Below are 12,476 nucleotides of genomic sequence, written 5' to 3'. Positions count from 1 at the left end.
CTGTTCTCCTTTGGAATTTCTTGTTCACATTAAATATGTTCATAATTGTATCCTCCACAGCAGGCAAAAGAGGCAAGAAAGTTTCCCTCAACGTAGACAAGCATTAATAATTGCCGAGGTTTTATGTATCAAAACCACAATATTAATATGAAGGACGACGTGTTGGAAGGTATCGGCTATTTCAGCCATCCAGTGTACTATAACATACACCTAAATCTAGGTACTACAAGGGCATGCGGCATTTCGCCTCCACCAGTGGCCACCATTTATAGGATTCGTTCCAGCGACCTGCAGGTCTGCAGTAAAGCACCCGTAACCACTGGACTATCGTCATGGATAAATGTAGATCCATGTTTGCTTCGTGGGGTTGCAGAAAATGAAGACAATGCCAGGACTAACCAGTACCATTCTCCGTTGTGGTTTTTGAGAGGATCTGGTGGAGCCATTCATCTTGTGGTACAGGCCGCACGCGTTGCACAGATAGTGGCCGGTGCCATCTCTGCGCCACAAGGGCGTGGAGATGGCACCGCAGTTGACGCACTCCCTGGCTTCACCGAACCCCGCATAGTCGGACGAGTCTGCAACGGAAGGGCCAGGCAGAGAGAGGGAGTGGCGGGGACGCCGACCCACAGCAGAACGGCACAGATTAGCATACGGTGACAAACTTTTTTTTGACAACAGATTAAGATAGGTGTGATGAAAGATGAGAATATGTTTTTGTAACTGTAGTAGACTCTTGTTAAACAAAAACTGGAGGGACAAGGAAAACATGTTGCATAACTAGGAGGTTTGTTTACTCAAGGAGAAATAGAAGTGTGAAACTATAAAGTATGAAACTAATAGTATTAGAGGTAGTTGTCCTATTTAAAAGGCCAGTAAACAACCTCGCGGTCCAAATTTTCAGAGGGTGAAATAACTGTGCACTGGTACAACGTGAACATGCTGCCACAAGAACTTCACGGTTAAGTACAGTAGTAAGGAAGTTACAGGGTCTGAAATGATCCACTTCAGCTGGTTTCAGTATGTTGCTCGTCCTTGCCTCCCTTTTCTCACTGCGAAGAGGGCCCTTTGTCACGACTACTCCCACTTTGCCAATGCAGCTAGAGATCATCAATATGTCGTCGGCATGCAGCCAACAACTGAGCAAGGTTTGCCTACGTGCTCACATGTCAAAGCAGCGTGGTAAAGAAGCACAGCGCTAGGAGCACCCTTTCCTTTGCAGTAAAGTAGCGAGACACCTCTTAAAATCGGCAGGCTTTCGTTGGCAATGTCGCTTTATCAGTAGTGTCGGGCTCTACAAAATGACAGAGCGCATCACAGGAAAATGAAAACACTGAGAGCGCAGCCAAGGTGCTGTTTCGTTGTGCTAAGGACCTATCGACAAGCTTAGGGGTGCATCATGTAACCAATGGACAAGATTTCGTCACTACACATGCAAGAAGAACTGGTCAATCGACGGAAAGAAGCGCGCGAATAGTTTTTCGAAATTTCGAGTCTGTACGGTGTGCTTCACCAAAATATTCGCAAAATGTGATCGCCGCGGTACGAATTAGCGATCTTATTAGGGGCGTGAAAAAAAAATGTAGGAGCCAGTTTACTGGCCCTCTAAGTGAGAGTTCTGTTTATGAAATTTCGTTCACCGAGAGCCTACAGTACTCTTTCCCCAAATCCATCAATTTTGCGTCCTTTACAGCTGGCTTACACAATCAGCACAGCAATTATCCCTTTAATTGGAACATTGTACATGAGAAGTAATCTGATTTACTAAAGAAGAATTCCATCGAATTCGGCACAAATGAAACATAGTGATTTGTTGTACAGGCCCATTTCACTGCTATTGAATTGCTCAGGCGTAAGCCGTGACTAGGGGTATGGCGAATACTCTTTCTTTCATTCGAGTGACAAATTTAGGACGTCATCGTAAAGGCTGGGCTGGTTTGTTTCATACTTGCAGAGTTGAGAATCGCGCAACTTATGGACCGGACAGTGAATAGGATGCAAGACAAGCACTTGTCAGTTGCAAGTTAGCGATTGTCTCGAGTCTCTTTCACCACAGTGCTCATGCTATGGACTTCATAATTTTGACTTCATGCATGCCTCACAATTTCTTTTACTACTTTACGTATAATAGTACATTTCATAAAGGAGTCAAAGAACATTACACGCCTAGGAGCATGAGTATCAGTACATTATCGAAAGCCTTCACCGAGCACCCAAGCTGCAGTGAAGCTCGCGTAGCAAAGCGAGTCTGGTGCCACTTTCAATACTGGTTTACTTGATACCTTACACTCACTTGCACATAACTACAGAATGGCTAGGACTATAGCTATACTAGCGCAAGCGAGAATCGCGAACCTCTAAAATCACTTTGCCCCGAGTCAACGGCAGCGAGAAACGTGTCTAAGAGTGCCAATGTTGTTGAAATACTCATTTAGAGAGCACAAAAATATTGTAATCGTTCTGTCAAATATTCTGTCATCAATATTCTGTCAAGTTATAAGATTACTAGCATACACTGTGACACCTCGCAGATAGCCGGAATTTCAACGTCACTGGAATAGGCTAATAATTTAATAGTTGCTTGTAAAGGTTGTCATAGGCATCGTTTCAATGAATAAGTATCAGGTAGGCTTACACAATAAGCTTTGGTGCTCAATAAAACAAAAAAAAGTCGGACTGTTTGGTTATCTGGTTATCATATTCAGCCAATTTTGGTGTTGCCTCTTCAGAAAAGTGTGTCTCTATAATAGTTACAGCGACAGCAAGTAAATTTTTCTTATTGATGGATAAAGAAATCTATAATGGCAACCAAACAGAATTTCAACTCATCGTAGATCAAAGTGACATACTTTCACAAATGCCCAATATATTTTTTAAAGACTATAACCTGGTTTCATGCAACAATGCAGGTAATGCACTAGACGACATAATGAGTTCTGAAATGCTTAGCCATACAACACAGTTACTCACGACACATGTTTGCAGGATCATCAGTACCGTAACACAAAGAGCTAGCAAAACAGTGTGAATACAAAAACAACAGCGCTGTGAATTGTAAAGTTGGAGCAATAAAACTGCTCTGTACTACTACTGACACAAAATTATGAAAATGTTGCAAAAGTGGACATAGAATATCCAATAATGCAATATAAAAGTCATATCAAACTGCTGTTGATAAAACTACAATCGATAATATTTCACGAACAGGAATGAACTATTAAGCTATTAACAAGCCATATAGCAAGGTGTAGACAATAAATTCTGCATGAAAATGACTGCTTCTCAGTGAGGTCACATGGCTAACGGGTGTACAGTTGTAAACGTTTTGTAAATTCTTAACAAAAACACCAAATTACACAGATTTGGCTAGAAACAGCAGAATCGCTATATATATATATATGTCACTTTGCTCATCATTCAACACTTCTTGCCGACATTAAGAAATAAACAGTATCCTCAAACATGTTTGTATTCCAACAAAGACACATTCAAGAAAGAGGCAGGCGTTTGATGTGCAATATACTTGTGACGCCCAAAATTGGATAGTCCTTAAAACAAAAAGTGGCATGCAAATACACCAGCGACAATTTTCTTGTTTCAATGCTACTCCAAGGGCTGACGTATATTCATCTATGCTTCCACACTACCTGGAAAGAAAAGAGAAAACATCGACGTTATGACAAACACTAAATGAAGTGCCCTGCTGGGAACCTAAAAGACAGCCTTAATTAATCTGCAAGATAAAAATTAATTTGCTTATCATAACTACACGTGCTTCATTCATCCGGTGTCATACATGCAGAGAATAGCTACATTCCTTAAGTGACAGGACTACATACAATTGTAGTTAGCAGGCCGAAATACACACGGCAGGCATACCCCATGCTACTCTGAATAGCACTTGAAATGTGATTTACAACCACCACCACCTTCTTTATAGAAACCGAGTTCAGTTATGTAAAGTATGTTATGTGTAGAGACATTCACTTCCAAGACTTGATTTAATTTACTCAATAATGTGCAACATTGAGGCGAGTGCCTCACATTCATAAAAATTGGGTGACTTGAGTGAGAGGGAAAGAGAAATGGGAGAGAGTGAGTAGGAGTACAATCGGGCATGCAAAATCGACATGCTGTACTGACCTGTACTATCACCACCGACCCACAGCATTCGTAGAAAAAAAAGCACATCAAGAAATTAACAAAAAGAACTTACGTACGTGAAATTCCAGCAAAATGACAGCGAGATAAGACCAGTCCACACACACATCCAATCTTTCACGCTCACCCCAGTGCACATGCGGAAACTCGCAAAACCGTAGGAAACCCGCGCGCGCTCGCCGTCCACAGCAGACGAACGTCAGTCACGTGACCAGGGCAGAGATCATCAATAAAAATTCGCACGTATCTAAATTGTTGTGTAGCGTAAAAAGAAATCAGGTGCGGGTCGCTGTTCGTTCCGTTCGCTGCGAGCAAGCGAACGGGCTTTGCAATGCGTGCGCGGCAATCATTCCACTTCTTTTTGTTAGGTAAGTACAGGCGCGCGTTACTATGGAACCCTGGCGGGCCCGACCGCGAACCTAACATCACAACCCGTCGCGTTCGTAACACACGAAACGCGTACCCCCTTCGTTCTGCGGCTGCGCTGACGCACACAATCAAAACGAGAAACACTGATAGCACTTGTCAAGCGCGTCTGCGGTTTCGCGACAACTCTGTGGGGGCCGAACCAGTACGACAATAAAAAACAATACAATACAAACCTGTCAGCCACAATGGAATGCGAGAAACGAAGCCACCGACGGGGGCCCGTAATATGTAAGTGGTACTCACGTCCAACCTCGATCAAAGCACTGCGAGAAGACTTCCACATTGGAAAGAAAATAAAATGCACAGAAAGAAACGAAATGGAACAAAGCGGCAGGCCAGGTGTTTGTTTCCAGCGCGGATATTTTAGGCCCCAGCAGCCTTGCAACGTCACGACACACGGTAAAAATACGATTAAAGATGCGAGACGGAGATAAGCCTCGACTGGGGTTGGCTCCGCAATCGCCGGATAGTTGACGGACTCTAGCGAAAATCTGACGAAGTGTGCGTGCGTGCTTGTGTTTACGGCGTGTCTCGCCTTCTTCGGCGAATTAGTGACGATGCGTCGAGAAAATAATAGCGACAACGGCGAGTTTACCACGCTTCTGTGATAAAGGCGTTACATGCACGATTCGCTTCTCACCATAGACCACATCTTAGAATGAGACCGCTCGCGAAAACTGCGGGCAATGATAAGGGGGTCAAAACTCCTCACACGTCGAAATCGGCCCGGGTTGCCCGGAGAGCACCGGAGCGTCGACAGTTTTTCGTTATCGGAAGATCGCGATTGTCAGTCCGAGATAAGGGCGAGACGCTTTAACAATGGTTCGATTGCGAGATTTCAAGCGGCGATAGATTGCACAACGCGGACTAAAAAGAAATTTCGTGCGACGTGTCCGAACAAGGCCGGGCAAAAAAATCGAACGCGTCGCCGCAGTTACAACATAGCCTGGCCGATCACAAAAAAGGTGCGCTCCAGTGAACACCGACAAAGCAGAGATTGCCGAGTGTAGTTTGTATGTTTTCGTTTGGAGGCTTACGGTAGCCTGGCGCTATCAGGAGCGATAGACGCGGTCGTCAGCTCTCGCTCGCGCGATCGGACTGGACGTGTATCTCCGCTGATTCGCTAAGGTCGCCTCGTGGCTAACGATACCTCACAACGACGCGAAACGGACCGCGTAAATCTGTATGGAAACAATAAACATACTTGATCGAGGACGCCGCCATTACGTGAAGCGAGAGCTTCCTTTAGGCTGGATTCGGGCGATGATGCGATAAGCGGCGCCACTGGTTCGTAATCAAAACAAATAAACTCAACGCTGTTTGTAACCGTAAATAACTACAATAGGTTGATTGCGTATTTTTTTCGCGTGAAAATAACAGCGGTTTTTACGAAGTTTTCTTGCTACAACGACCGGTTTGTCTTGTTTGACCTACTTTTTTGACATACCGGCGCCGCTGCTAGCACGCCCAGCGGCGAATCGCCAAGCTAAAATTGGCGCGCTATTTGAATCGATATTTGACGTGGTTTCACAAACGGGTTTCACGGATTTTTTTTTTTTCTTTAAAGCTCCTGCAAGGTTGCCAAGCAGGATTCAGGCCATCCGAACATTATATGCGGCAAGGCACATTCTTTAAATCACCCATTTCAAAATCTTGAGGAGCTTGTCAAGTAAAGTTGCAGTCATGATCACGTTAAGAGAGTGATAATCACAAAAATAAATTAGGTTCTGAATGTAGACACCATGGCTGGGACTCTATGTCGAAGGATAATTAGAGCTACGACTGCATTGTGATTTCCTAGCTTGCGCGAGCATTTTACTGCTGGAGTTCAACTTTCTCCCGGATTTTTTCAATTTTTCAAGTGTATATATTAGACGCGCATACACAAACTCACGCATGAACACACATAAAGTACAATTTAAACCCCACTCCTTTCGCACAAAAACGAAAATTGGCTACACTACTGGTACATTTATTACAGTAGCCTAATCAGAAATGTGTTCTCGGGGGGGGGGGGGGTATTTCAGGAGAAAGTTGACCCCCCTTTCCCTAGCTACGCCACTAATTTATTATACCAATATCTATCCACTAGCATATATCGTAACTGAAATGCGATATTAGAAGACCAAGTAACCATTAAAACATCGTGTGTAAAGTACTTTTTTACTATGCAAAAGGAGGCAAGGTTGTCGCAATAAATGCTAAGACTTTGGTAAAACACAAACAATGCAAAAAAGAAAAGTTGCTGTGCGACGCTACCACGTCACAGATTGTCGTGGTGTTTATGAAGGCCAAGCGAGTTTTGACATCAGTGAAAATGTACTTCACTCTGTTATGACAGGTCTGGGAATCGGAATTGAACAAGAAAAACTTCGATGTACCACGAAACTTGCAATACGGCAGTGTGCTACTAGTGGTGGAACTTTCGAGCGACGTCGGAACACAAAAGTAAAACCTTCATACCTTCAGGCTCTACCAGTGATCAACCTAGCAGCATAAAATTCACGATCAAAGAGTTCTGAAGGGAGATGATTATGGTTCAAACCAATAAATTGATTTATTGCTTGTCTTAAACGAAAAAAAAAAGTGTGTAAGATCTCCTTTTAGCGGAGGCAGGAAGCGCCGACTTTCTGCACAGTTGCACGGGAGTACAAAGGCTGATGCATGATGACGTCTTTTGAGTCAGCAGTGCATTTTAAGGAAGTTCGGGGATGGGGTTTGACGCGTATTTAAAACAGCCCCGAGGGGATTTATGGGGGCACCCAGGGGCCCTTGATAAAAAAGCGCATACCAACGACACTTTAGATACCTCGCCCACCAAGTGCAGTGTGTTGTGTGTGCGTGCGTGCGTTTCTGCCGCAGAGACGCACGCGCACATTGTAAAACGTCGTATAGCACGAAGCTTTATTGTCACGAGTCTAAGCACCTTGTCAACGAAGGCTTCCTGGGTGCAGACACAATGCGCTATGGGATGTTGTTAGTAGACGTGATTACCCTAACATGCACTGCAGAAGCCGATGAGGTGATCCTTCTGTCCGTTGAAAAGGTATTATCAGTCTTTTCAATTGAGAAAACGGAACAAAAGAGCTGGCGTTACTGCCTCGGCACTGCATTTTTTGTTTTTGTGGGGATTACGCATATCGTATTGACATCTCAAAGTGGATTATGGCAGCGCCCAGGAAGCCTTCCTTGACAAGTTCACAAACGTAAAATGTCGAAGGCCACCAAAATCAGCGTAAATTCGAAATTTGTTTAGGGCTCCCTCATCGTTAAAACAATGATGATCATCTGCCTATCTCGCGTGCACTGCAAAACGAAGGTGCCAGTCAGTGATCTCGAGTGCGCTCTGTCATTCGCTAGCGAATTCCCTTTTATGCCTGCGAATTTCTTGATTTCTTCGCCCAACGTAATATTTTCCGCCTTCGTCCACGCGTCCAATTTCTTGGTATCTATTCCGACGCCCGGATACGTTCGATCCCTGGTGGCGGCAGGCTGTCTTCTCGTCTTCCTCGCATGTATATCGTGATAACTACACCACTGTTATTAAAGACTACAAATAAAGTAGATAGCGTACCCCATACTTTGTTTAGCTTCATTGGTTGCTGGTTTCGTTGTGTCATGAGGTGTGGGTGTCTATAAATGTGGTTATACGGGTGTGAAATCCCTCCATCGTGTCACTCAGGCCTGTAGTCAGGGGAGGGGGGCTTGCCCCGTCTCCCTCAATAAAAATTCGGTTGGAAGGGAGTGTTATACTGAAAACAAATAACGAAAGCAGGAGTTTTCTAAGGAATTCAACGAGTGTCTCCGCTCCCCCCCCCCTCCCTCCCTTCCTCCCTCCCTCCCTCCCTCCACACACACACAAAAAATCCCTAGCTGCGGCCCTGGTGCACTCAAAAAAGAGGAGTAAAAAGGGCGCCTTTTTGTCCCACAACAATAATCGTCATCTATATTGCGTTCCATCCTTGCGCTATTGCAACGCGCCCGGTGCATTCCGGTCGCGATCGACATGCCCATTATTATGGTTACGTTGCATTCTCGATAGGAAAGTGGACAGCGCCGAGTTTTCAAGAAAGGAAGTGCACGCAAGCCTGATGACGATTATTGTTGTGGGACAAAAAGACACCCTTTTTACTCGATATTTTTTCAGAGTGTGTCACTCATAAGACGCACCTTATCAACACCGTCTTCATGGTGACACGTACTCGGAAAACACATATTGGTGTAAACTGAAATGAACAGAACTTCGGTCTAATTATTCCACGCACTTCTAAAGCTCGCCCTCATTTCATACTTGATGTTGCTATGATAACCTCTAACTTTCATAGCGCCTGGCTTTTACATGGCCCGGAATGCAGACATTGTTGGACGTGGACCATCTCACATCATACACAACATCCAAAGAAGCAATTAAAAACAATTTCGCTGAAACAGAGGTGGGGGGGGGGGGGGTGCGACCGCAAATAAGATAAAAAAACAAGCATTGTTTCTGATTACTTCTCTTGGATCATCGCCATCACTAAATGTGGGGTGAAACTTTAAAAATGAGTTTTGAAATTTGGCCATATTGCAGTGATAGCGAAAAAAATATAGCCATGAAATATTCAAGGAATCGTTAAAGATAGACGCAGCTTGTGTTGCAGCCCAGAACTCATTTAAAAATTTATTTTGTGTATTCGCTTCTTTTTTCTTTGTTTTTTATACTTATATACTTTTTCGTGAAGATTTATTATCCGCCGAGCACTGCAACTTCGCAGAAAAGATTTCACAGAAGTGGAACTATAAACTGTAAGCGTACATGTAGCCAAAACTATATTTATGTTTTTTACGCTTATCGATGTACGAAAAGTGGCAGTTATGAGTGTGTGTTTTTTTAATATTCAAAAGACTACAAGTTCTTCTAGAATACTGATTCTAGTTCCAGTTATGTAAATGCCACCAGTTCACGCTCGCTAGACTTTTTGTTTGCGAATTCGTTAAGAGTCTGGAAACAAGGAACACAAGCCTCTAAAAATATTGTTTTTGAATAGACGCAGAGAAAGGTACACCAATTTTCTTTTTCTGTCAACATGTGGAACACAAAGGATCATAATTTATTTATGAAACTGCCGATACTCAAGTGTGATTCATTTTCTGAAAGATGAAGCAGTTTTGCATCATATGCTCGCAAAATCTCAAGATCGAATTGTTTGATGAAGCGAAGTCTTACCCATTATAGGATGCTTGTCCATCCTTTGAAACTTCATGATGATCTTTTCTTTCATTTTGCATGGCTTGGTCTTTTTTTTCTTCTCTACAGTGAGCAAACACTTTCACCATGTGGTATGATCCTAGCCCGTTGCCACATGCAGAATGAAACTATACCTGTTTTGTCTGTACAACACGATATTTACAGTACTTCGACTAGAAAGCATGGTTGTCCCAAGCCCTCTCGTAGCTTTAGAGGAAACAACATACGAATCATTCCACGAAAATGTTTTAAGTCGTAGATTCACGATCAATCAATCAATCAATAAAAATTTCTCCCCTCATGCCACAGCCAGTCCTTCAGGAACATTTACACCATCCCACATACCCACGGGTACACGTGCCTCTGATATTTGCTAACGAGCTGAAAGACTGCTTTGCTGCACATAGAGTTATGCGGTGAAGACAATCGTCTAAGACTTTTACTTGAAGTGAAGCGGGCTTTGCGAGGAGCAGTGCCTGATATCTATCAGCTGCATCTGTATACGTGATGGTAACAATCGTCACGCTAATTTAACGAACGTCTTTTCCGAGAACAAGGGTAGAAACCTCTAAAAATCCACAAAGCCACGCTTATTGGCTACGTAAATATTTGTAGCACTCGGACAAATTTCACATTTTGCATTCAGGATCGCGTATATCTATCATTATGTTTTCACGAAGAACGTTGCCAGCAGTGTCGTCGCGTAGATTTTGTAGTCGCCTGTTGAGGAAGATCGCACACTGTTTCACGTACACTCCGTTTCGTACACCAGGTGCATTGGTGCCGAAGCTAGCGAGGGTTCTCGCAGTAAATGCAAGAAAAAAAAAAGCTTTACCAACCGTAACGTGTTTTTCTCTTTTTTTAGACTGAGTGATAAATGAAGATGCTTTGCGTCATAAAATTCAACAAATCCAGCATACGGTTGTCAATAGGTTGTTCTGGACCGCTTAGCGTCTCTACGTTTTTGTATCATGGCCTCCGCGATTAGCTCCAGTAGCGCGTAGCCGGAGCCACTCGTGAAGGCCAGGTTTACAACGACAAAACTCAAGAACGTGGCAGGTGGACTTGCACATTTTAAAAATAACTTTTAGATTGGCAAGTTAATGTACGTTCATAATTTATTTTAAAGGCGCAAAACACACACACACAAACACACACACGCACATGCACACACGCACACACGCACACCCACTATAGCGGCACTTGGTGCCCTGTATGCTGTCGTGGTTGTGATTTCTTTTTTTCTGTGTGCCTTAAAAATGAATAATGATTGAGCATATTGCTGGCACATTCTACTTGCATATATTCCACAGCGTTGCATCTGATACGTGAAACTGAGAATAGGCCATCAATAGCGAGCATGAAAACGATGAATGAATTAATCAATCAATCAATCAATCCCTTGCGACACGTTTCAGGGTTTCTACTTGCGTGAATTTCACACAAGAGAAAAAAAACTTTCTCTAGAGTTGGCTTTTTTGCAGTAAGCTTTACTGCAGAGAGAAGCACATGGCTATCTAATTGTTTATCGATTGGCCAATGCGCGTACTTAGAGTTACTTTTTAAATGTCTGAAATGTGGGGCAGCGCAGGAGAAACGCAACAGTACAAATCAGGGAGTCGAAAACGAGAAGGGTACCCGATTGTTTGATGAGTATAGGTCATTTGTGGACTGTACTTAAATGGATGTTTAAAAGGAAACATTGGCACGACCACCATGTATCTTGCCACACTGGCGGCAAACAACGAACGTTGATCAAAAATGCAATAAGTGAATTCATAGCTGCATAAGGGACGTGTAAAAACACAAGTAATAAAGCGACCCAATCCTTGACTTAAGTGTCCGGTAGCCGCACTTCTTGTGCCCTGGCCCCTGCAGGCAGCATGGTGTTATTACTAGGCTTATATGGGCTTCGCCTCGCTGCGCAAACAAATTTCTGAGGCCACGTAAAAAGACGAATTGGGGTGGAGATTTGCTCCGCCAGGTGCCGCAGGGATCCCAGCTGCTCACAACCTTTCGGTGTGCTCAGTCAAATAACTTTCATTATTATCGCATGACACCTAATTGGCTCTTATCATATAGCGCTCACGCTCATTCGCTGGTTGAGGAAAAGAAAGCCAGTAGTCACTCCAGTCATTGTAAGTGCTGGATTCTACTTCACGCAAAGCAACTACCACAGCCGAAAAGTGGTCGTCTTAAAATGGGACCTTAAAAAAGAAACGCAGTACAAAGTGCGTACTTCACTGTATGACATCACCTCACGGCGACGAAGCTAACTTTGTCGGACAAGTGATGTTACTAAATCAGTTTGCTGGGATAAATTATTCTTTGAAAGCATTATTGTTATCTTCAGCGTGATAGGTTCATTCTGAGACGTATAAAATGGCGGTAAAAGTCGTATTCTTGAATTTAGCAACGAAACTTTATCACTTGATTGTGAGTGTGGTAGTGGTTAGAAAATGAGAAAAGGCACCTAATTTCTGCTACCCAGTCGGGAGCACGGCGCAGTGCCTAGATTGTGCGTGTGACGTCAGCAGTTGTAAGTCCACCCCTCCCTCCCCTTCCCCCTTCTTTCGTATTTTGGCCACATTGGCTGAAAAAATCCTGAAACTTGGTGTGGTAAAGGGGCCCTAAAGACCAAAACGATATTTATCTTATT

At 43.5% G+C, this 12,476-nt stretch overlaps 1 protein-coding gene and 1 long non-coding RNA gene across 7 annotated transcripts in view; one reads left to right on the top strand and one right to left on the bottom strand.

Annotated features, from left to right (window-relative positions):
- The window catches only part of LOC119173877 (uncharacterized), a 229,219-nt gene that overhangs the window by 30,033 nt on the left and 186,710 nt on the right, over window positions 1–12,476 (bottom strand). For 4 of the 6 annotated variants that reach the window (XM_075895392.1, XM_075895396.1, XM_075895391.1 and 1 more), the window contains exon 5: window positions 400–578. In XM_075895392.1, coding sequence (XP_075751507.1) covers window positions 400–578 — 179 coding nt within the window. The remainder of the gene's footprint in view (window positions 1–399; window positions 579–12,476) is intronic. The other 2 variants (XM_075895395.1, XM_075895394.1) reach the window with 1 other exon arrangement.
- The window catches only part of LOC142817771 (uncharacterized), a 225,988-nt gene that overhangs the window by 36,203 nt on the left and 177,309 nt on the right, over window positions 1–12,476 (top strand). The gene's annotated exons all lie outside the window — the stretch shown is intronic.

The sequence above is a fragment of the Rhipicephalus microplus genome, chromosome 5 (assembly GCF_043290135.1).
Source record: "Rhipicephalus microplus isolate Deutch F79 chromosome 5, USDA_Rmic, whole genome shotgun sequence".
NCBI classification, from domain to species: Eukaryota; Metazoa; Arthropoda; class Arachnida; order Ixodida; family Ixodidae; genus Rhipicephalus; species Rhipicephalus microplus.
Note: the sequence above shows the minus strand (reverse complement) of the source record. Positions and strands in the feature narration are given on the sequence as shown.